Here is a 24,879-nt window from a genome sequence, read left to right as displayed (position 1 = left end):
TTCTTTTAAACATCCATTCAGGTTTCAAGTCCAACTGTAATGAACAGGCCTACTTGCCATGGGATAGTATAGGCACAGTCACAACTTGATAATTAGATTAATTTGAGAACTTTCAGACAGTGATGATGACAGGCAATAAAATAATTCAGTAGTAAAAGGCTTGTTTTTTTATGGACTAAGAGGCATAGAACAGGGTAGCAAATTTCGGTTTACTGCTTTAAAATAGCCTGCCTAGGAACTCCTATTAGTGTGTGTGGGATGGTTCTTTTATTTGAAAACATTGGCTTAAACAATATTAAACACGGATTTTTTTTTTTAAAACAGCAACATTATTCTGAGTTTTTAACAAACTATAATGTATTATGATTCTCCAAGGATAGGTTTAAAGCTTTCCCCAAACTGGTAAGTCCCTGGTGGTCCAGTGGTTAGAACCCCATGCTTTCACTGCCAAGGGCCTGGGGTTCAATCACTGGTGGGGGAACTAAGATCCCACAAGCCTAGTGATGCAGCCAAAAACCAAAAAATACTTATTATTTAATACTCAGTTATAGGCCATGCCAACCATCAAGGACTGGTCACACAGCCCATTTCTACCCACCACCTGCTACACTGTCTGGCTTGCCCATGCTAGTATTCACCTCTCTCTGACCTGGACTGGATTTGTGATCTCCATTCAAAGGAAAAACATTTCTAATAATCACCATTGTTCATCCACCCAATGGGCTACCTTATAAAGCTCTCCATTGCTGAAAGCAGAAACTGGCTGGTGGCATGGAAGAGATACTCAGCTTTGGACTCTTCAGGCCTCTTCCAATTCACACTCTGGGAAAAACAACCCTGCCCCTCTCCCTTCCTCTCAAGCCCCCAAGTACGCCCCAAGACTATCTGTAAGATCAGGAATAGGGCTCACTTCTATGAGTTCTCCAAATTTTATAGTCTATGTTTAGGCAAACATTCAGACTAGGTTCTGTTAAAAACACTTTCTGGCAGACTGAATTTCCTCTTTAGGAGAGTCGACATTTTCCAAGTTTAGTGAATTTTCAATTTTGCTACTGATCAAAGAGAATTTCCAGATTTATTTATAGAACAGGTCTAGAAGTTTACCTGTCCTCCTATATATCTTCTCAGTTCTTATTAACAACCTTTTGGAATAAATCAATGTTTTACTTCAAGAATTTTTATTATATTGCAGCTGTCGAAACAGTGGTAGGAAGAACTAGATTTAACAGAACGGGCAGTGGCAGGCACTTTTATTTAGATGCACAGTATGTCCCAAAGAATTTTACCTGTATCTCTGGCTAACAGAGATGATATTCTGCAACATGTAGCGAAAAGAGGCTGTATGCAGGCAAAGTCAGAGCAAAGTAAGACAAAGATAACCTTTTTATCTTTGGTGACCAGAACGCCATTTATCACAAAGTTAATGTGAACATATTTGGTATTCTCTTCAGCCATAAATAGGCCAGACACTTGAAAACTCACTATCAACAATTTCATGCAGGCATTTGCTAATCACTTTCAATACCACTGCTTCTAGTAAAACAAGCTGAAAGCTTAAGCAAATGTCCCTCTTTTGGGCATCTCTAGTGAAGCAAACCTGAATGCCCTTCTTTTTCCTTTCTGCTTCCTGTTTCTACTTCCTCATCCTATTTTTATGTTCACTACAGTATTTTAAGATAGGCCTTCCGTCTTCTGCTTTATCTATGATCTGAAGTCTTGTCTTACGTGTACCACCTACTGATAGAGAATACAGTTCAAAACGGTTTCGTGCAAATCACTGTTAGAGCTAAAAGAGCCAGGGTCTCTCACTTTGGGCCCAAAAGCTCTCAATCTGCAGGAGAAAGTCTATGTATTAACACACTCCAAAATACAGATATTTAAGAAACATACTGTCAATTTCAGGATAACCAAAAATCAACAAATCTCTGTCTTCTAAGTTATCAAAAACTACCTCTTCAGTTCCTTTCAAAACTACAGATAGTGGTCATTATATAAACGGCTTTGAAAAAAAAGTAGCTTTTATCTTTTTTTTTTTTAAGAGAAAAGTTCTAAAAAGAAAAGTCTGGTTGTGGAAAGCCAATGCATTTTCAAATGCATGACACAAGTTCACACGGAACAATGTCCTTGGGGTCATACCTCCAGCAAACAAAGCTGCTGCTGCTGCTGCTAAGTCGCTTCAGTCGTGTCCGACTCTGTGCGACCCCACAGACGGCAGCCCACCAGGCTCCACCATCCCTGGGATTTTCCAGGCAAGAATACTGGAGTGGGTTGCCATTTCCTTCTCCAGTGCATGAAAGGGAAAAGTGAAGTCGCTCAGTCGTGTCCGACTCTCAGCGACCCCATGGACTGTAGCCTACCAGGCTCCTCCGTCCATGGGATTTTCCAGGCAAGAGTACTGGAGTGGGGTGCCATTGCCTTCTCCGGCAAACAAAGCAGGAAGCAGATAAAAACCCAACTGAGACATGTTAGCAGTCCTGGACTAAAATGTGGCTAAGGCCTTAGCCATGTGCATTTCTTTTAAAATGCAAATATACCTGGAAATGGGATGTGGGGCCTAATTATTTATTTATAGTTTAACAGGATTTAGTTTAATATTAGACAAAAGAAAAAGAAAAAAAATCAATGGTTTTCTCCCAAACATGTAGGTAAAAACTTTGCAGAAGAGCAAAGGGAATTTTGATTTGACAGAGGGGGAAGAGAGGCCAGCATTTCTGAGGAAATGCAGGCAAAAACTGAAAAGAAAACTTGAATCCACCAGAACTCGCTGCCCACTGCAGCATTCTGTCCAGGGCGTGGTAGCACCTCAGGCCCCTCTAACATCTAAGTGTCTCAGATTCCCAGAAACCAGAATGGCACGACCAGCAATACAGAGGGATGGCTTCTGTGGGCCAGTCTGAGAAAGAACAACGACCACCCCTCAGAACATCAATTCAATGAAAATCAGTTTCCAAATTCCAAGATTCTGATTTATAAAAGCTCTCCTGGGACATAACCCATTAGAGGACTGGGGATTCTAAATGCAGAATCTGTGTCAAAAATAAGTTCTCTTAAAGGAAGTAGCCATGGATGTGTGCGGGAGTTCTCTATCAGTTACTGAACACAGCTCCACCTGCTACGATGGAAATCTGGAGAGAGCCGAAGTCAGATGTACAGCGTGTGCATGTGGTGGTGAGGCTGTGCTCTGGACACAAAGAATACCCTCTGGAGCGAGGCAGCTGGACGGTTCTAACCACATGTTTAACAGCAAGGCTCTGGTTAAATTAGGATCTGTCTGCAGAATAGAACACAAAGCAGACATAAATACTAGAGAGGACTATCTAATGTCCTGGAAAAATGCTGTGGAAGTGAAAAGTCCGATGTACTGCGTAATCTTACTTTTGGAAGTGTAAAGAAAAAAAGTGTGGGCCTGCCATTCCAGTTCAAAAAGGATCAAGCCTATGGGCCACTGCAGTTACCCAACAGAGTGCGCCCTGAGAGGAACTCAGGATGGAGAAAAACAGCAAACATTCTGGGCTCTGGATATACTGACCCATAGATAATTAAGATGCATATCCAAGGAATCATTACACTGACCCCAGAATTCTTGCATCTTCCCACATATAGAAAAGCACTAAAATCTTCATCATGAGATGTCTGTTCTTTATTACTAGGAGTAATCTTTTGATACTTGACTATACATTTTTCTCAACAAAAAACTTCACCTATCCTCATTTTATTGGCATTCTCTTCTCTAGCTCCCTTGTTTATTAAAGCTCCCTCCTTTTATTTTTTTCCAGAGTATTTTAAAATTGTTACTATTGCTGAGGATCATATTTTAAATTCTTTTTTTCTGGAATGACTACACTAAATACCTTTTTTTGTTTGATTAATTCAGTAACAAAGCAGTCTTTAGATGATTCCAATTATGTAAATATTTTTCCTAGATATTCTCCTCTTGGAGGTAGTATCTCTTAAATAATTAGATGAGGCTACCTCCCAGGCTAGAAGCCTTACTGAGGTCACTTAATAAAAATTAACTCATAACTTTTTTGTTTTGCATTTTTCTTTCAGTGAACATAAAAAAACAATAAAAAACAATCACACACATCAACCCAAGGTACACGTAAAAAAAGACTGGTGGTAGTAGGATTATTGATAATTTTAGATTTCTTTAAGCTTTTCTGCCTTTTTCAAAACTTAGACAATAAAAGGAAATTGAGGGAAAATATATGAGTTAGTGGACTCTGGTAACAAAGGGAAGGGGGAAACGTTATTTTTTCATCTCCCATGTATCACTAATTAAATCTATGGTGTAACAGAAATACTTACTCGGCCATGAGTTTGGCTATGCGGTGACAGTCATTCTTGTCATAAAACCAGATACTGTATATTGACACTTGAAAAACAAAAAAAAAAGACAAGGAGAAATGAGGTTTCAGTACTTGAGTATATGGCAGTAATATATTATTGCCATAAAAGTCACAGAATTTACCATCAGACCCTCAAACTGTTAACAGTTCCTCTAAAGAAAAAAAAAAAAGCCTCCCCACAAAATGTTTTAATAATAAATTAATAAAGTTGGGCCAGGTAAAGTATACAGATAGTTGGTTTTCGACATCATTATCAGATCTCATTGAGCTTAAGATGACACTAAACTATAAGATGCATTATTATTTTATGTATTAGCAAGGGAAAAAATGCTGCCAATTAAACTAGGAGTTTCCAGGTGGCACATTAGTAAAGACTCTGCCTGCCAATGCACAAGAGACACAAGAAACTAGTGTTCAATCCCTGGGTCAGGAAGATTCCCTGCCTGGAATAGGAAATGGCAACCCACTCCAGCATTTTTGCCTGGAAAATTCCATGGACAGAGGAGCCTGGCGGGCTACAGTCCATAGGGCTGCAAAGAGTCGGACACGACTCGGTGACATGACAAACTAAGCAACAACAATGACTGTGTGGAAAGGGAATGGTGTCTACCATTCCAGTAAAGAAGGAATGCTGCCCTTCCCTGCTGGCAGCCATCAGCCACTGCAGCCCCCACGGTGCGTGCTAAGGGAGACTCAGGATGGGGACAGGCAGGAAACCGTGTGCTCTGGATCCCGGCCCCAGATAGCTGTGTATCCAAGATGCCTCCCTAAGGAATAGTTTCTATGAGCCCAGACTCTTGCATCTTCCCGTACAGAGAAAAGTACAAAAATCACTAACCTGAAGTATCTGTTTTTTTGTAATTAGCAGTACAACTTCGATGTTTGACTACATGTTTTCAACAAAAACTCCTATATACTGTGGCTCCTCCCTCATTTCTTCACAGCATTCTTCAGAGTTATCTGAGAGGCCATCCTCTGGGCCTTAGTTCTCAGAAAGGTCTCTGACTAAAATTTAACCTGCAACTTTTAGGATTTATTTTTCTTTACTTGGTAACTAACTGCAAAATGCCTTCCAAATTGACACTCAAATGTGGAGAGAAAAATTAATGAAAACTGCATTAAACCACATTCCAAAACCAAACACCAGAACCTATGAGTCTATCGAAATTTAAAAATATAAAATTAATACCATGTTACGGTAGAACAAAGCTTTAAAAACAAATACCCACTCCAGAAACTTCTATGATCAATTCTATTCACAGGTGAAATGGAAGTGCCCAGGCTGAGCTCCATATCACACTTTTTTTCTAATCTTTTATTCCCAATATGGTAATCACCACTAAGAAAGCTCCCCAAAACAGTGGTGAATAATAAACAACAAGGTCCTACTGTATAGCACTATATTCAATATCCCAGGATAAGACAAGATATATTAAAAAAAATAGGATATATAAAAAAGAATGCATATATGGGTATAACTGACTCACTTTGCCAAACAGCAGAAATTAATACAACACCGTAATCAACTATACTTCAATAAAAACATAGAGAAAAACCTGGTGGATGGATAGATGGAACTTTATTATAAAGACTACAAAGCTGCTGTGAATACTTCTCAAATATATTTTTATTTTTAGTTTTTTATACAATTTTAAAGGTTACTTTCCATTTACAGTTACTATACAATTTTGGCTAGATTGCCTGTGTTTTACACATAAATACTTTTTGCATAAGGCAGACTCTTATTGCCAAATTCAGACTTAAACTGAAGAAAGTAGGGAAAACCAGTAGACCATTCAGGTATGACCTAAATCAAATCCCTTACGATTATACAGTGGAAGTGAGAAATAGATTTACGGGACTAGACCTGATAGAGTGATGAACTATGGACGGAGGTTCATGACATTGTACAGGAGACAGGGATCAAGACTATCCCCAAGAAAAAGAAATGCAAAAAACCAAAATGGCTGTCTGAGGAGGCCTTACAAACAGTGTGATCACTCACCTAGAGGCAGACATCCTGGAATGTGAAGTCAAGTGGGCCTTAGGAAGCATCACTACGAACAAACCTAGTGGAGGTGATGGAATTCCAGTTGAGCTATTTCAAATCCTAGAAGATGATGCTGTGAAAGTGCTGCACTCAATATGCCAGCAAATTTGGAAAACTCAGTAGTGGCCACAGGACTGGAAAAGGTCAGTTTTCATTTCAATCCCAAAGAAAGGCAATGCCAAAGAATGCTCAACCTACTGCACAATTGCACTCATCTCACAAACTAGTAAAGTAATGCTCAAAATTCTCCAAGCCAGGCTTCAGCAATATGTGAACCGTGAACTTCCAGATGTTAAAGCTGGTTATAGAAAAGGCAGAAGAACCAGAGATCAAATTGCCAACATCTGCTGGATCATCAAAAAAGCAAGAGAGTTCCAGAAAAACATCTATTTCTGCTTTATTGACTATGCCAAAGCCTTTGACTGTATGGATCACAATAAACTGTGGGGAATTCTTCAAGAGATGGGAATATCAGACCACCTGACTGGCCTCTTGAGAAATCTGTATGCAGGTCAGGAAGCAACAGTTAGAACTGGACATGGAACAACAGACTGGTTCCAAATAGGAAAAGGAGTATGTCAAGGCTGTATACTGTCACCCTGCTTCTTTAACTTATATGCAGAGTACATCATGAGAAATGCTGGGCTGGAGGAAGCACAAGCTGGAATCAAGACTGCTGGGAGAAATATCAATAACCTCAGATATGCAGATGACACCACCCTTATGGCAGAAAGTGAAGAAGAACTGAAGAGCCTCTTGATGAAAGTGAAAGAGGAGAGTGAAAAAGTTGGTTTAAAGCTCAACATTCAGAAAACTAACATCACGGCATCCGGTCCCATCACTTCATGGCAAATAGATGGGGAAACAGCGGATGACTTTATTTTTGGGGGCTCCAAAATCACTGCAGATGGTGATTGCAGCCATGAAATTAAAAGACACTTACTCCTTGGAAGGAAAGTTATGACCAACCTAGACAGCATATGAAAAAGCAGAGACATTACTTTGTCAACAAAGGTCCATCTAGTCAAGGCTATGGTTTTTCCAGTGGTCATGTATGGATGTGAGAGTTAGACGGTGAAGAAAGCTGAGCACCGAAGAATTGATGCTTTTGAACTGTGGTGTTGGAGAAGACTCTTGAGAGTCCCTTGGACTGCAAGGAGATCCAACCAGTCCATCCTAAAGGAAATCTGTCCTGGGTGTGGAAGGACTGACGTTGAAGCTGAAACTCCAATACTTTGGTCACCTCATGCGAAGAGCTGACTCACTGGAAAAGACCCTGATGCTGGGAAAGATTGAGGGCAGGAGGAGAAGGGGACGACATAGGATGAGATGGTTGGATGGCATCACCGACTCAACGGACATGGGTTTGGGTGGACTCTGGGAGTTGGTGATGGACAGGGAGGCCTGGCGTGCTGCGGTTCATGGGGTCTCAAAGAGTCCGACGCGACTGAGGGACTGAACTGAACTGAACTGAACTGAAACAGAGATGCATGTGCCCTTTATTTCTTCCAACGGTAACATTTTGTAAAACTATAACATAATGTTACAGCCAGACTATTGACATGGATACAATCAAGACACAGAACATCTCTGTTGCCATAGAGATCCCCCGTTGCCCTTTTATGGCCATACCCATCTCCCCTGGTACCCCTCCCCACCTCTGAACCCTGGCAAACACTCTGATCTCTCCATTCTTATACTATAATGTTGTCATTTCGAGAAATGTATTACAAATGTAATCATGGAGGATGCAACTTTCGGACACTGACTTTTCTGACTCAATGTAATTCTCAATGTGTTCTCTGGACTCAATATAATTCCTGGATGTTATTACTTGTATCAACAGTTTGCTCCTATTTTTTGCTGAGTAGTATTTCCTGGTCTGGATGTATCAGTTTATTCAACCATTTATCCACTGAAGGTCATCTGCAGTGTTTCCACTTTGGGGATATTATGCACAACGCTGCTATTTTTTTTTTTTTTAATTTATTTATTTTAAGCTGCTATGTTTGTGTATAGGTTTTTGTGAATTTAAGTTTTCATTTTTCTGGGTTAAATGTCCAAAAGTATAGTTACTGAGTCATAGTAGTTGCATGTTTAAAAAAAACTGTTACACTGTTTTCCAGTTTTATACTCCTGCCAACAATGGATGAGCCATCTAGTCTCTCTGTGTCCTTGCCAGCATTTGCTGTTCTATTTTTAACTTTACGCATTCTGATAGGTGTGTAGTGGTATCTCATTGTGGTTTTAATTTACATTTCCCTAATGGCTAACAATACAGAATGTCTTTTCATGTGCTTGTCATCTATATATCCTCTTTAATCAAATGTCTGTTCATATCTTTTGCCCCAATGGATTGTTTTCTAAACTGTTCAGTTGAGAATTCTTTATATTCAAGAAACCAATTCTTTGTCAGATGTGGTTTGAAAATATTTTCTCCTTTGTCAAGAGCTTTTTTTTTCCTCCCCATCCTCTTCATAAGACCCTTCTAGAACAAAAGTTTTAATTCTGACAAAGTCCAATTTATGAGTTATGCCTTCTGTGGATTTCAAGTCTAAAAACTCTTTGCTGACCCTAGTAAATCGGATTGGGGCTCTGAAAAGACTCCATTTATGGCAATTACACACAATCATCTTTCTCTAATATGCCTCTTCTGACCTGGCTAAGGAACAGACAAAACACAAGACACCAAATACAAAAAACACCAATTTTTCTCTAATGGACACAAGGATGATATGGAATACATCAGGCTCAGAGAGGAACACACAACATTTTGAGAGGGCTAAGCAGAGGCATTTAAGTTTTCATAGAGGGGTTTGTAAACCAAACTCTTAGGAAAGAATTCCATATCAATAATCAAAATAGGTCCACCAGAGCTGTCGACTTACTCTGACAAATCTTTACCTAAAGTCCCACTCTCGTTCCTTTTAAGAAATACACTATATTAGAAATAAGATGCACATTTTCCACATTTGTGCATTATCAAATAAACTGCCAAGAAAGAGTCAAGCACTTTCAAAGGCATGCTGCAGAAGAAATAGAGATAAGGAGGCCATAATGATAGCTTAATGGGTAAAGGATAAGAGTCACACTCAATTCTGCCAAAAGCAGACATGCAGAGGTTCAGACACGCATCCAAGAATCAGCTCTGTCTGCCAACATATCAGATGTTCAGTGCATGCAACTGGCAAGGAGGCCCAGGGAGCTGCCACTGAGCCTGTCACCGTCACTGTGAGCAAAGACAGACAAGTTCACCAGATAGCTAAAACCATGGAAGACCCTGTCTCCACACCAAAGCTAAGTACTCTTCCCTCAAGGGAACTTACACTCTAAGGCCCAACATATTCTGCCAACCATCTGCTTGCTAAAACATCCTGAAATAATTTTCCTTGATTAATTATGCCACAGAGGACTTAGACATTTGGCAATACAGTATAATTTTGCTATGGTAAATAATAATGGCATCCTGTTTTGTAAGCGGCTTTTCTGAAGATGAAAGCAAACTATTCAGTTACTGGACACCCACCACATATCATGGCTGTTAACCACTGTCCCAATTAGTCACGCTGTCACTGAAGAGTTAGGGGGTGTGACAGGACATTTAAATACCTTTACGTTGTACTTCCATAAAAAAATATTAAAATGCAGAAAAGCATATTCAAAATTAACTGTTTCCCTTGCTTCTCAAATGACAGCCCTCTTCTTCTGAATGTATGAAAAGTGCAACTGACAAAGATCAAAGTTGTTGGATTATTTAATGCCGAGAAATTTTCAAAAGCTGAAGGGCAAGTCATCTGTTTCCCTGGAGAGTTCTGTTTGAAGATTCAGCAGCCAATTATGATCTGATGTTATACCTCATTCTTCTCATCAGGAGTGGTGTATGACACACATGAGGTCAAGAAAATCCAAATTAATTTGGAGCCCTTATAACATCCCTTGAGATTTCTAGCAATCTGGTGAAATGTCACTAAAACAGAGCTGGGGACCACTTTCATGCACGTGTTGTCTTTTTGATTCATTTATTAGTTAGATCTGACCTACTCTCTAAAAGGGTCTGAGGAGGCTGGAGATTTTCTCGGTATGGTGCCAAGCTGAAAAGGGGGTTTGATAAAGCTTTTTGGCAATGGTGTTATGACTTATAACATTTCTGAAGATGGCACCAACAAAGATCTGCTAGACCAGGAAACAAACACAACAAAATGTACTTTGAACATAACCAGAAATATTTACTCTGGAATAAGGAAGACTCTTCTGATTAAAAAAGGGCTGTAAGAATAGAATAGATGACATATACATAAGCATGCCCTGACAAGTGAAAAAACAAATGTCTTGACAGATCATTTCCTTTAAGACAAGAATAAGCCTGGTGGCTCCACAGCAATATCAAAAGAGACAGAAGAGAACGTCTCTGGGGTGGAGGATAGAATACACACATACAGGTGAAAAGTGACAGAGCCAAAGACTGATGGCCCTGCAATTACACCAGAGTGAGGCAGGTGGCAAACAGGCAGGTGAGGAAATGCTGTGAATCTATAAAAGGCTGCTAAGTGTAACTGGGTTGTGGCAGCAGCTTAACTTTTTGGGGCGTAAGAGTAGACGTACTTAAACACCACTGAACACTAACATGGCAGGACAAGATCCCACTTTCTAAAATTTAAATTATGTCTATTTAGTAAACACTGATTAAAAGACTTCTGCCAGAAATTAAAAATGCTACTCTGCAACTCTTTAGTTTATTTTTAAATTTGGTACCCTTCTCTAAATCAAGTCCAGCAACACTGCTTCCACTGTTCCTTTTAACTGTAATTTCAGTATAGGATTCAGACATATGAAATGATCACTAAACTAGGAAAATAAAACCAAGAATATCACAAGTGATGTTTCCTATTTGTAAACTTTTTACTCTGTAATGATGGGTAACCCTGAATAAAACAGTGAATCATACTAGGGTTTCACCTCTGCTTTTAGGATTTATTGTCACTATTGCCACATAGCACTTGCCATGAATGGAGCATACATGGTCAACTTTTAAAATATTTACAATTAAGATAATAATAATAAAAAATGATAAAAATTGCTTTCACCTGACAAAACTACTGGGGGGAGGGGGAAGCCAGTAACTGGGCATGATGAAAAGAATCTGTTTTGGAAATTTGCTACTGTTCATGGACTCAAGTTAACAAGAAGGTACCCCATGGAGGCTCTACTAGAACACTAAGCAGTGACTTACAACAGCTAGGAAGCATTAAAGATTTTTGATATGTCTGACCTAACAGCGTCACCAGATCAACCTTGGAGTCTAAGTCACTGTTTTCATGGTGCTTTACCTCTTCAGTCTACGTTATGTGACAACAGCAAGGCTCTTTCTTTATCTTGGTTCAGAAGGCCAGACGAATGCAGCGCCAAAGATTTCTTCCTCTTTCGCTGATTGCAGAATCATACCAGCCAGCTGCTGCTGATGGGGGAAGACTGCCTGCCTCTCTTCAGGCTACGTAAGAAGCAGTGTGTACTGGATTCAAAGATCACAAAGTATGGACTGTGGATCTTTAGAAACTGTTCATAAAGTCTTCTTTTAGCCTGGCGGTAGAACTCACATTTTTTGAGTTGCCAAACTGTCAACTTCTCTTGCAAGGAAATTTCCTGTACTGTGCTTTAAGTTTGAAGATTTGCACCAAATGCCAACAGCCACCTAGCATCTCGACTGCTCTTGCCCTTGAACTGAGAAAGGACAAGCAGAGACCAAGAAAAATACACGTACACACTACAGTATCTCTTCTAATAAAACTTAGCATTTGGCAACTACATTTTCAACGCTATGGAAATGAATCTCCCTGCTTTTTCTAGTGATCTAATTTTAATTAAAAATGCTCTATATCAAGAGACTGATGCTCGATATAAAGGAAAAGTGACAAGTGAATCGGAAACAAAGGGGTATTTCGCACAGATTTTTGGAGGTAAGTTCTTTCAAAATATTGAAAGTAGTAAGATTTTTATTTTCAATTGTTCCCGGTATGGTGATCTGCTGTTGCTGGTTAAGCTGGTTATAGGGTGTCTATGCCTTAGGGTACCCTCTCTTCTCACACCAAACTTTATTCTGTCCTTAGACAAGTGTGTGATGGTGATTTTAGCCAAAAGAGAAGTGATTATTTTTACTCTGTGTGCATGTTAGACTTGAAATCTCATAATTAAGTCACAAGTACATATATATATATATATATATACAACAAATTCCAGGTTACCATGTTAACCCTGAGAGATACCCACAGATATGAAAATGAAAATACCCCTGACACTGATCTTGAGGGAAACCACCTTCTAAGAGAAACATACTTAGTGAGGTTTTGTTACTTGTAGCCAGTGCTCATCAAATGCTTGAAGGAATAGTGGATAATATGAAGCATGATTTCTTTTCTACTGAGGTAAGTGTTCTTGTGTGAAGATCCTATAGTTGCTTTTTCAGAGGCCTGTTGCTATATGGACGACTACTTTAGTACCATTTACTGAACTGGAGAGAACATTCTTCTCAGCATTCTTTTTAGATGAGATAGAAAAGAGATTTTAAAACTACTGACCCAATTATTTCATTACTCCTAAGTGTTGTTACACTGTTTTTCCCAGGAAATTGTCTATATAATCCAAATTTTAAACTTCTAGGCAAAAAGTTCTTTACAGTGGTTTCTTATTTTATTCTCTATCCTTAGTTGCTATATATATATAGGTATATATATAGATAGATATAGTATATATTATTCCTAATATTGCCATTTATGTCTCTCCTCTTTTTGCTGTTGGATCAATCAGGTCATAGGTGAGAGCTTTTGTTTTGCTGATCTGCTCTATTGCAATTCCTACTTATGTATGATAATTTCAATAAAAATTCTATACATACTTGAAAAAAGATGCAAATTCTTGAACTGCTAGAAGCAGGGTTTTTTCCTTTGTCTGTCAGACCAAGTCTAACTGTGTTGTTTAAATATCCCATAACCTTACTAAATTATCTGCCCTATCTGTCAATTACTGAGGTGGTCTGTTTATATTTCCCACTATAATTATGAATTTTAAACATTTGATATGCAATGCTGACAAATACAAGGTACATAACAGTTTAGAACTGTTTTTTCTTGTAGGCGATCTACTTCTTTTGTCATTATGGGATAACTTTTATTCCTCAGATTCTATGACATGTGATTAACACAGCTACATCCATCTTGTTTGGCTAATAGTTACCTGATATATATCATCCTATCCTTTTACTTTCAACTTTTCCTGGCTTTGGAGTTTTAAGCTTTTTGAAAACAGCATTACTGGCAAATTCTGTATTTTTATCCAATCTCAGAATCTTTTAACTGGCAAGTATAGTTCACTTAACATTTGTTTTAATTACTGGTTTATTTATTTCTGCCATTTTATTAGAACTGGGCTATTTCCCATAGTTTCTATTTACTTTTCTCCTATCTCAATTTGTACTGGTTTAAAATTAAGACATCCTATTTTTGTTCTGTAGTGATTACCCTGAATCTTTTGATCAAAACATAGCTTGACTTACAAGTCTATTGGTCGTCAATTTATCTACCCTCACCTCAGTCTTGGTAATTTTTTGGTTTGGAAAGTTTTTATCTTTTATTATTGCTGTCTGGTATTTTTGCTTTACCTTTTTAGTACCTCTACTCAAGCGAGGCATTTTATTTTTTTATACAGTCAATGCTTATTTTGTTTTACCTCCTTTTCTTTGTTCATTACATCTCACTATTGCTTAAACCTAATTACTTCTGTATTCAATTTTCTTCTTTCTGAACTATACTCTTTAGAGCTGCACTGGTAAAAATAAATTAACAAAACTAAATTAAAAACTAACTTATTGTTAAAAACATTGTTGTACTTGGCACATTTCAAGGGTTCAATAGCTACCATACAGTACTGCTTTGGAAGCACATATGACAAAGGTCTGCTGGAGTCAACTTCTGTTTTTGTTGAAAAATGTCTTAGTTTGCTCTCTTGAATTACTAAATTGATGGTTAATTGTTTTTCCCTCAGTACTCTGAAAATAAAATTCCTTTGTCTTCTAAACTCAGTAGCTGCAATTACATATGCTGTCAGTCTAACTGACGCTATTCCTAAATAATACATCTCAAGCAGCTTTGGCTGCTTACGTCTTTGCCTTTGATCCAGGTCTGTATTTATTTTGCCATGTGTCCAAGTCTGTATTTATTTCTATTTATTTTACTTGGAGCCTTATTTTATTGCCTAAATCCAAGACTTATGTCTTTCATGGATTCTGGAAAATTCTCAAGTTATAATCTCCTCAACTATTCCCTCTTAAAAAAAAATTCCCCCTCTACATATTTTATCATTCTGAAATTCTTCTGTCATATGTTAACCTTCCTAAGACTTTCCAACCCTTTGCTCTCTGTCAAATTTTCCCTTTTTCCCCTTTCTGGACTGCATCCTGGATAATTTCCTCAGATGTCTCTTCCAGGTACCCAACTCTCTTTTCAGTCTTCATAAATTAACTGTTAAATCAGGTAGAGAGTTTACTTCAACAACTAAAATTTTAATTTCTAGCAAGTTTTACTTAGCTATTTTTCAAATCTACCTGTCACTTTATTTTATAATCTATATCTGATATTCCTATCCATTAAAGTCTCTAACTGATCATATCATTAACCAAAATTTCTGTGAAGGGCTGGCTGTTTCTTTTACCATATGCTTTACTGACTGTGAATTATGTCTTTGTATATATTGTAATTTTTGGATCATGATATCAGTAAGATCCTGGGGCAATCTTGATTAAGAATATTTCTCTCCAAAAAAGTTTTGCATTTGGTTTTGCCAAGTGTTCTAGAGTATTCAACAGGTGAGCATCAGTTTTATGTTAATTTTCTGGCCTGGGTAAGAAATTACATCAAATGAATATTATAACTTGAACCTCAAATCTGAGATATGAGAGAGGCCTCTGGCTACAATTTTTAGGGGGGAAATCTTCCCTCTAGTTCATAGCACAGATTGAGGTAGATAAGCTTGCCTGTCATCTATCTCCCTAGGTTGATGGGCTGATATCTTCCTAATTTACTAATATACAACTCATTAGGGGACCTGGATAATAAAGTCTTTAAGATCTTTCACTAATAAGACCACTTGGTTTAAGTCCAAGATAGAGACACAGTCTATAATATTTTAATTTGTAAATGCCTGAAAAATTACCTTTACATATATGATGCTTTCTTAAGATAAGCAGGTCAGATCAGTGGTTTCAGTGATTTATCCAAAGTTACAGTTGGGAAAATGGCAAAGCCTAGAATAGAATTCTTTTCTGCAAACTAAATTCCACGGCAAAGAGTGTTACCATGGCAAACCCACCCTCAGCAGCCCTTGCATCTAGAAATCATTTGTAAATTTTAAAAAGAAATGATGCAATGAGAGGCATACAAATCTAAAGCTGCCCGAGAATGTTTCTGCATGGATCTATGCTTCAGAACTCTGGTGTCCAATATGGTAGCCACTAGTCTCATATGGCTATTTAAATGCAAATTGATTACATAAACTTAAAAAAAATCTGTTTTTCCTTGGCTCTACCAGCCACATTTTAAGTGTTCCACAGTCACATGTGGCTGACTGGTGACTGCTATATGGGACAGTATCGATACACAGCATTTCCCTCATCAGAGTTCTACAGGACAGCACTGTTCTAGAGAGTGGATTGATGAAACAAGTTATTTTACTATTGTAGCAAAGTAGAAAGAACATTGGTTTTGATGCTCAAGAGACCTAGATTTGACTTCTGCCTGTTACTTATAAACTTTGTTGACTCTTGAGCAAGTTTCTTAACTTCTCTGGGACTCTGGTTTCCTCATCTGTAAGTGGGGAATCAGAAATCAGGTGCTGGGAATATCATTTTCTCTTAGTAACTACAGAATCTGCAGTCTCCTCAACCCTTGTTGGGGTCTTGTGGCTGGCAAAAGGTATAAAAATAAACTGTTTCCAAAAGGTGCAAGAGAATAACCAAAGCTAAACTTATAGCAGGTGCAAGCATTTCCTCTGTAAGATTCTACCTTTCTCTCGGGCTGGTGGGGTGGGGTGTTAAAGAAAAACTAGGGAATTCCCTGGCAGTACAGTGGTTAGGGCTCTGTACTCTCACTGCTGTGGGTCTGAATTCCATCCTTGATTGGAGAATTAAGATCCTACAAGCCACTCAGTTCATGCCCCCCCCCCCAACAAAAAAAGCTGGAACTGGAAAAAGTTATAGCTCAATATTCTATCAACTCTAAAACCTGATTTAAGAGGAAGAGGCTGGATCTGAGGGTGTAGCTGGAATAAAATGGGTCAGGTGTCTTGGTGGTATTTCCCATGAGAAAATGACAGAAGAACAGCCACAGAATCATGTATAATTACCTGTATACACATCAGACACTAATTAACTTTTTATTTAAAGAACAAATCCTTAAACAATTCAGTAGCTTGCTGACCTGACAAGACTACTTGATACTTTTAAGACTAGGGAGACAAAACATACTCAGCAGAGGCTTTAACACTCTCAGAATCATTTTATGCTGCCCTGCCGCTTCTCCCCAGTACAGAAAGACCTCTAAATACTTTCCCCAAGTTCTTCTTTTAGACTATTTCTAATATATCCACAGTATTGTTCTTGACCTTTTCAGGCTTTTCTCTGGCCTAAAAACAAAACTGATGTGCTCTTGAATATATGATTAGCAATACCAGAAACTGTTAGGCCCCTAAGAAATAATTCAGTGCCTCAATTAACCGAGAAGCAGAATGATCTGGGTTAACTGAGTCTTATGTTTAACTAAGGAAACCTTTGTTTCAACCTCTGGTTGAAAATCTTTCTACAATAAAAAGCATCAGTGCACTGTCCCCCTCAAGAATATTCTAATTAACATAATAAACACTTCTGATGATTTAAGGTCTTATCATTACAGCAAATCACTCTATGACACTATAGTGTGGTAAAACTTATAGTACTGATCCCAAGTAACACATGAGAAATTTGCTAGATTTTCACAAAATAAAACATTAGCCTTTTTTCTTTACAATTTGCATTCATTTCTTCCACACATGGACTATAGAAATATTTCCAGATATTTTAGGCTCCAATTAGTTAAATTTTGGTTAATCAACACCACACTAGAAATCAACTACACTTTGATAAAAATTAATTAAAAAAACTTTTTGGTTAATCATGGTTCACTTTTATTTGTGTTATCTTGCATTTCAACTTCATAGGTACCTTTACTTGTTCAATACAATTCATTTCAGGCTTGTGCTAAATGGTAATTAAGTCCATGGGCCTCTGATAATTTCCCCTACTGACTACTTTACTAATCAAACTTATATTAGAGGCAATAGCTAGATTAAGTTTTCAGGTAATAAAAAGCAGAATTAAAGCAATTTTCCTGAAATAAAAAATTGGATCTGTGTTGCTTTGCAGAATTTCCCCTTTAACAGAATGGTCAGCATAAAGAAAACAGCTATTTGAAGTAATTCTCACTGTTAATAATAGTTTAAATAACTCCATCCATTCAAACTAAGAGAGATAATTATCTGGACAAATCGTTTACTGAAAAGTCAAGAGATAGATTTTATTTTGCTTAAAAGTGAGCTAGGGAGAAGAATTTGGGACTTTTAGTTTCAACAAAGACTTGTCACTTCTCATTCAGGGAATGAAAAGATGTATACTTTCTAGTGGTTTTTTTTTTTTTTTTTTGGTAACATTTTATATTGAAGACATTCCCCCAGTACTAGTTACCTTGCACTCAAGTGAAATTCAAACTTTTATGTTTTAAGTTAGAAGCAAAGCCTCTCCAGCAGTCTCCTCAGCTGATGGCTGCAGCACAGTCCCCTTACCAGCATAACCAGTGCTCATAATCCTACCAGCAATGCCAGACAAACTGTCTTCTGTTCCCAAACACTCATACCTCCAATTCCATGTTGAAATACAAGAACCAGGTGTACTTTTTAGTATTTACTTCTTAAAAAGGCCACTCTGGCTTTGCTGACTACACCCAACCATTTTTCGTGTCTATAAAATGCCTGAAAGGACGCTGGACTAGGAAGCAGCAAAAAGGGTTACAATCCTCTCTCTCCAACCGAGCAGCAGCCACTCACCTCTGAGTCTCAGCTGACTTAACTGCCTGTCTACCCTAAAAGTTATTATACTATTGACATTAAAGTACAATAGCTCTTGGCCCAGCACTTGTACCCAATACTCAACTAAATAAACAGACTGAAAAATACCACAATCAGGGCAAAGACAGTCTTTTCTTTGTGCACAGAAATATTAGTATCTGTCTTTAAGTTCTTTTGCTCAGTGGCATGGGCAGCCAATAACACATATTACAACAAAAACAAAAGGTGACATTTATTTTCATAGGACAAATAGTAGGAATATAATGTTATACAATTATATAGAAAAATATAGTTAACTATTACTAAAATAATAAGTTACTGTATACAAAAGAGTGTTTCAATTTTAGAAGTTCAATTCAAAAGCTCTGATCTTAGCAAGAGACTCATTTATAACCATAAGAGTATAGACCATAATTTTTATTGTACCCTGAATTTCCAAGAATACTGTGCTGACAGAAACTAAAGTCACTCAGTTAAGGGGCAAACACATGAACTACAATTAACAGATAGATACTCACAACTTGCATTTCTATACAGAAGAAATGGTTCATGGAGCTGAAATTCCAAATCTTTATTCACTGGTTCAACTAGATTGTGCATATTCAGTCGATTCACAATGGTGAAACCATGGTAAGGTGAAGCTGACCTTAGATTTAATAGAAGAAAAAAAGAACAAAAACCAGTAGTCATTAAATTTGCTGAAATATTATCTACTCTTTAGTTCCATTTTAAAGAATGAATGGAATACTGCATTATATAATATTATTAGCACTTAAAATCATAAACAAAAAACTTAAGTTAGATCATACCCCTCCCTCTCTCAGAGCTTTCAAGGACTGTCCCTCAGAATAAAGGCCAAGGTTTTAACTAAGGCCACCCACCCAAGGCCTTAAGTGACGTGTGCCCCCTTGACTTCAACTCCTGTGCCTCTTCCCTGTTCTTCCTGCTCCAGCCACACTGGACTCCTTCCCATTCTTCCTATAGGTATGTTTCTACCTAAAGACCTCTGTCTGGGCTACTTGCCCAGAATCTACAGTTATCTCATTTCCAGCAAGCCTCTGCTCAAATGTCCCATTCTCAGTGAGGCCTGCTACAGAACTACCCTTTTCAATGCTCCCAAGCTCAATACCTCTAACCCTTCTCTCTCTTTTTCCATACCACTTTTTTTTGTATTTATCATCCTTCTCCACTAAACTGTACCATGCAAATAGGATTCTTATTTTTTTCAGACAAGTACCGAGAGAGACATATAGTAGATAGTTAGTGAATATATGCTCAATAAAAATATCGTTTATTTTAAATACGATAAGGACTGGTTACAGTAATTATTGCCCACCATCACAATGATTTTGCTTATATCAAATGGGAGAACTATGGAAAGACTTGAGCTAGTAAGAAAATGTTTTGAATCCTGTAAGAAGAAACCTCTTTGGTTCCCATGTCAGGGTGATTCAGCATACAATCCTTTAGGTACGTCTCACTTGTATATGACACATTTCTCTGTGTACATGGGAGAGGTTTTAGAATTCTATTCTACAGATTAGGAAACAAGCTTAGGATGATTCAGGCCTGCACCCAAAGTCACACAAATAATAACCAGGATTCAGCTTTCAGGTTTTCTGATTCCAAATCCAGGCTTCTTCTATGCTAAGGTCTCTCCAAAGGGACATTCTGACATCTGGTATATATTTAGCCATTTCATCCATAACATGTTCTCACATTTCCCAAATAGAGTCTTTCTGGTCTCCTTTTATTGGAATCAATACAAATGGAAGCTTCCATAAATTTTATTAAATCAAGTCAATCACTAAACTAAATTTCATTTTCTGTAATTGGTGAATCCACACTGTTACAATAAGGCCAGGAAAGTGCTTCCCAAGTACCAAGGTTCTAATAACAGTTGAAGAGCTTCTAGAGATTTATATTGGTAATGAATATTACTAGGTAAAGGGTAAAGGCCTTTTTTTTTTTAAAGGAGAAAGATGAGTAACAGGGAACAAAATGTCAAAAAGAAAGAGTAACATTAAAGCACTTAAAAGAAAGAAAAAAAAATCAGTGTTTTTTAGACAAGATCTCAAAGGTGTACAACACCATTTAGAAGAATATTTGACAAATTCTTGTTGCAATCCATAAATAATTTAACACACACACACACACACACACACAGGTATCAGTAATTCTGCTGAGTTTCCTAAGCTTTAGAAACCAAGAGAAGGTATCTACCCCAATCAGAGCAAGAGTTAAGAGGGATCCAGGAAAACAAGAAACTCCAATGACTAACATATCCTGTCAATTGTCTTTAGGCCAAAAAAGTTGCCAAACAAAACCAAACTTGCAATTCACAAACCAATCATGTTTAAGACAATTAATTCTCAGAAATGCTGAAAGTTAAAAATGTGCAGTTATGAGTAATCCAGGCTTTCTAAAGGACTCTTGAACTAAAAATACATATTACTAGACACTGTACACAACTCAAAACTTTTGGGTAGTTGGAATGGGGAAAGAACCAGAGTCTTAGAAGATAATCTTTTTGTTCAGTAATCACAGAATAGTTAGTCCCTGTATTATATTACATATATATATTACATATATATTATATATATATATTACATATCTCTGTTTTCCTAATATGGGGGGAAGGAGAAAGGCATCTGTTTCAGATTTAGTCATTACTACAAAATGTTTTCTATTTTGCTAGATTCCTAAATAAGTTCTGTTTGATTCTGAATCACAGGAACTGTCAAAGAAGGGACATTACTTGGTTAAGATATCACAGCAAGGGATAGATGAATACTTGGAAGGGTCAAGCAGGAAGGTTCCAAAGACAAATTACAATAGGGCTGAATCACTCTATATGACATTGTTCACCATCAAATTTTTAAAAAATAATTTTTTTAAAAGCTTACCTTCGATATACAAATAAGGTCCCTTCTATATCGGTCTTCTCCTGTAATAGACAATGAGTCAATTAGTTTGTTTCCCCATAATCTAACCCCAAGTTGTCCCAATGGAGAAGTACTTCATGTTTAAGATCAACTTATTTATTTTAAAATTAATTACTCTGAACAGGTCAAGCCTCTCTCCACAAACAACTGTTATCAGTTTCTTTTGTATCCTTTCTAGTCTATTGACGCATGTTAATTGATATGCAATGTTCTATCCAGCAACATGCCTGTATCTACAGTAACTTTCCTTTTCTTTTTTAAAATTTGAAGGAGAAAAAAAAATCTAGAAATAGCTTTCATTTTTTAAAACTAAAATGTTTTAGCCAAATTTCTTAATTTTAAAGCCAAAGTCCGTACACAGTCATTACTTTACCTTTAAAGTTTATCAAAGTTAGCAGGAGAAAAAAAGGAAATTTTATCTTACAGTACACTGTTTCATCACTTGGGAGATTTTGGCATATTTTCATGAGTAGCAAATTTTGTGGTTAGTTAAGAACTACTGTCAAACACAATTAGTTTGTTATTCTTAGAACTTTGTTGAAGAATCATGAATACTGAAATTATGCTTAGTATAATTTTTATAGTTCTTACAAATAATTGAAAACTTTTTTTAGCTTAAAGTAAACGTTTTGATTAAGAAAGTACAATTCATCATCTTTCATTTGCTGTGACAAGAGTATATTTAGGTTTTAAACAGTTACAATGTTTTAAAAAAAAGAAAAAAAAATTAGTCTACAGTTCACAGCCCAGATAGGATCTAAATAGTTTAATGCAATCAGCAAACTATTAGCAAACTTAAATGTTAGTCATATAGAATTGAATTTGGTGGGATGAAAAAAAGAACTTTAAAGATATTTACCATCTTGATTTCCAACTTAAACATCATCATGGAATTTTTCCTTAAGTATTTCTTGCCTTTCAAATTTTATTAACATAAGAAATTGGTAATCAATTGCTTCACAATGAAAGAAAATTTACCCAAATAAACAATTGTGTAAAGTTACAAATCACTGCCATGATACAAATGAATAATGGCAGCTTAGTTTTCAATTCAGGTTATTTCAGCTTGTATTTCATATTTAAAGAATGGCACAATTAAAATTCCAAAATATTGGAAGTCTTTGACAAACTAGAAATAAAAGCTTGTCAATGTAAAGTAATTAGCCCCCAACTAAAATAAATAAAAAATAATAATGAAAAAAAAAAAGCTTGTCAGTAGTATGCCCATGCCCCAAATATTCACCATTTGTCTGCAATCCACATTTGAAAAATTTATATGTATAGCAAGAAAAGAAAAATGGTCCAAAACAATTTAAACTAAAGCAATATTTAATAAAACAGTCACACTTAAAAAAAATCTATAATTTTGTTCTGTGTGGCTTGCCATACCTCCTTCTATTCCAGGAGGTGAAGGAGAGAAGATACAAAGCAAAGCAAGATGACTTTGAAAACTCTCTGCATCTGATTTAACTGTTTATAAATGCGAAATGATTTTTCACAAAATTAATGATTAACTATAACCCATGCATCTGCATTATGTTGTAAAGGATATATTATGATAATAATCTTTCCGTTTTGTTAGTACAAGGACTTCAATTCTTATTGAAACGTGAACGTGAACCATTTATTAATTCAATCAAACATTTACAGATTATTTTCTAAATAAAGACTATATAGCTAAATGAGTTAATCAAGAAGATTCATATTTTTAAGGGAAATGATGTTACGTTTATTTATTTATATTTTATTTAGCCACTTGCGTGGCTTGTTAGATCTTAGTTACCCGACCAAGGATCGAACTCTCGCTCCCTGCAGTGGAAGCAGGGAGTCCTAACCACTGGACCGCCAGGGAAGGCTCGAAATTCTGTCATGTAAACAACAACCGAAGCTTCAAACCAGCTAACAAATCAGTGAACTAACTGAATGTAACTTTTCGCAACCTCTCTCGTGCAAAAAAAGGGCAAAAAGTACTTAGTCTGATGGGAGCATTCAGAGGTGACATCACCAGCAGCATAGCTGAAACAAGCACGGGGTATCTTATCCAAAGGTTTCAGGGTAACGAAATTAACATGCAAGTCCTTTTCCTAAGTGCCTTGAAATCTTTTCCAAACTCTGGAAACACAATGTAGTTTGATAAATGCGGGACTTATCCCCACCCTCTCGCCTTTCCAAGAACTGAAACTAATTGGACTTGGAAGCTTTAAATCCTAATAACCTCTGCGAAGGGGGTTCTGATTTATCTATCTGTTGGGGGTAGAGGAGTGTTTACTTTATAGATTATGTATATATAATTTATCTAACAACTCTCAAAGCTTCAGACAATCTTACAGGCATCTTTCTGACTCCATCGGTGTCATATCCTCCAACACACCTGCAAAGAAGGCAGGTTGCCCACATTCTCGAACCGGACCCCTGGGGACTGATCCTTCTTCAACTCTCCCCTCTATCAGCTTTCCCCCCGGATGTTTGGACCTACTTCCCTCTCTCCTCTCACCCAATCCCCAGCGGCGCCAACACCTCTCAGGCGCCGGCCAGGCTCTCCTCTAGTCCCTGGCGTCGCCTCCGCCGCCCTGGCCTCCCGCATCGCCCCCTACCCAGGTCGGTCGGCGCGGCCCCTTTAAGAGGCGGCGGCCGGGAAAGCGACTTCAGCGCCTGGCTGCACTCACCCACTGGTTGGCCTTGGGGCAGAAGGTGTACAGTGCGACCTGGCCCGTGAGGTCTGCAATGCTGGTGATGTAGGGGTCGTGTTGCTTCAGGGCCGCTAGGCTCATCTCTTGCCCAGCTCGACTCAGCGACTCCATCTTGAATTCCGGAGCCGAGCCCCTCTGGCGGGGGCGGAGTCGAGGACAGGAAGGTGCCATGGCGGCAAAGTTCCCCCAGCTGCGTCAGCGCCCTCAATTTCCGCCTCTCCACAGGGCCTCGCGGCGGGGCGGTACGGTAGCTATAATGCTCCGCTGAACCCACGCCCGGAGCCCGGGTTCCGGCGTCTTCAGGTCCCAGTGGACTAAAGGTCTGAGGTGGCGTCCGCCGCCGCGTGGCGGAGCAGAGAGGCCTGGGCGCAGCTTCTACTTTTCCGCGGGCTGAAAGGTACCGGCGCTCGGATCAAGGCTGCTCCGGAGCTTTATCAGCGTTCCTGCTGGATTAGTTTCCCGCGGCCGCAGACTGGAAACCTAGCTGCGAGAAGGCAGGGCTCCACGGGCGATTTAGAAAACAGAAAAGCGGGGAGAAACGAGGGGGGGAACCCCGGAAAGTACTCCAGATCTCAGCTCTGTTAGTGTTTTTATAAAGGAAGGGTTTTGGAAAAAACCAAACTAGCCCGTCTTTAACTACACAGAAGTGTCTTTTATTGTCAACTTTTATTTTCTTCCTCTGAATCCCACGAAAATCTTTATCC

At 38.0% G+C, this 24,879-nt stretch overlaps 1 protein-coding gene across 3 annotated transcripts in view; it reads right to left on the bottom strand.

Moving 5' to 3' along the window:
* The window catches only part of DCP1A (decapping mRNA 1A), a 41,644-nt gene extending 17,332 nt beyond the window's left edge, over positions 1-24,312 (bottom strand). For all 3 annotated transcript variants that reach the window (XM_081524982.1, XM_081524983.1, XM_081524984.1), the window contains exons 1-4: positions 24,152-24,312; positions 21,447-21,487; positions 19,059-19,186; positions 4,309-4,375 (exon numbers count right to left, since the gene is read on the bottom strand). In XM_081524982.1, the coding sequence (XP_081381108.1) occupies positions 4,309-4,375; positions 19,059-19,186; positions 21,447-21,487; positions 24,152-24,286 (371 nt within the window). In that variant the 5' untranslated portion in view covers positions 24,287-24,312. The remainder of the gene's footprint in view (positions 1-4,308; positions 4,376-19,058; positions 19,187-21,446; positions 21,488-24,151) is intronic.
* Between the last annotated feature and the right edge of the window lie 567 nt (positions 24,313-24,879).

Source organism: Giraffa tippelskirchi, chromosome 9 (assembly GCF_054371585.1).
Source record: "Giraffa tippelskirchi isolate mGirTip1 chromosome 9, T2T-mGirTip1v1.2.pri, whole genome shotgun sequence".
In the NCBI taxonomy this organism is placed as follows: Eukaryota; Metazoa; Chordata; class Mammalia; order Artiodactyla; family Giraffidae; genus Giraffa; species Giraffa tippelskirchi.
The sequence above is the reverse complement of the archived record's forward strand: the minus strand, read 5'-3'. Positions and strand labels throughout refer to the sequence as shown.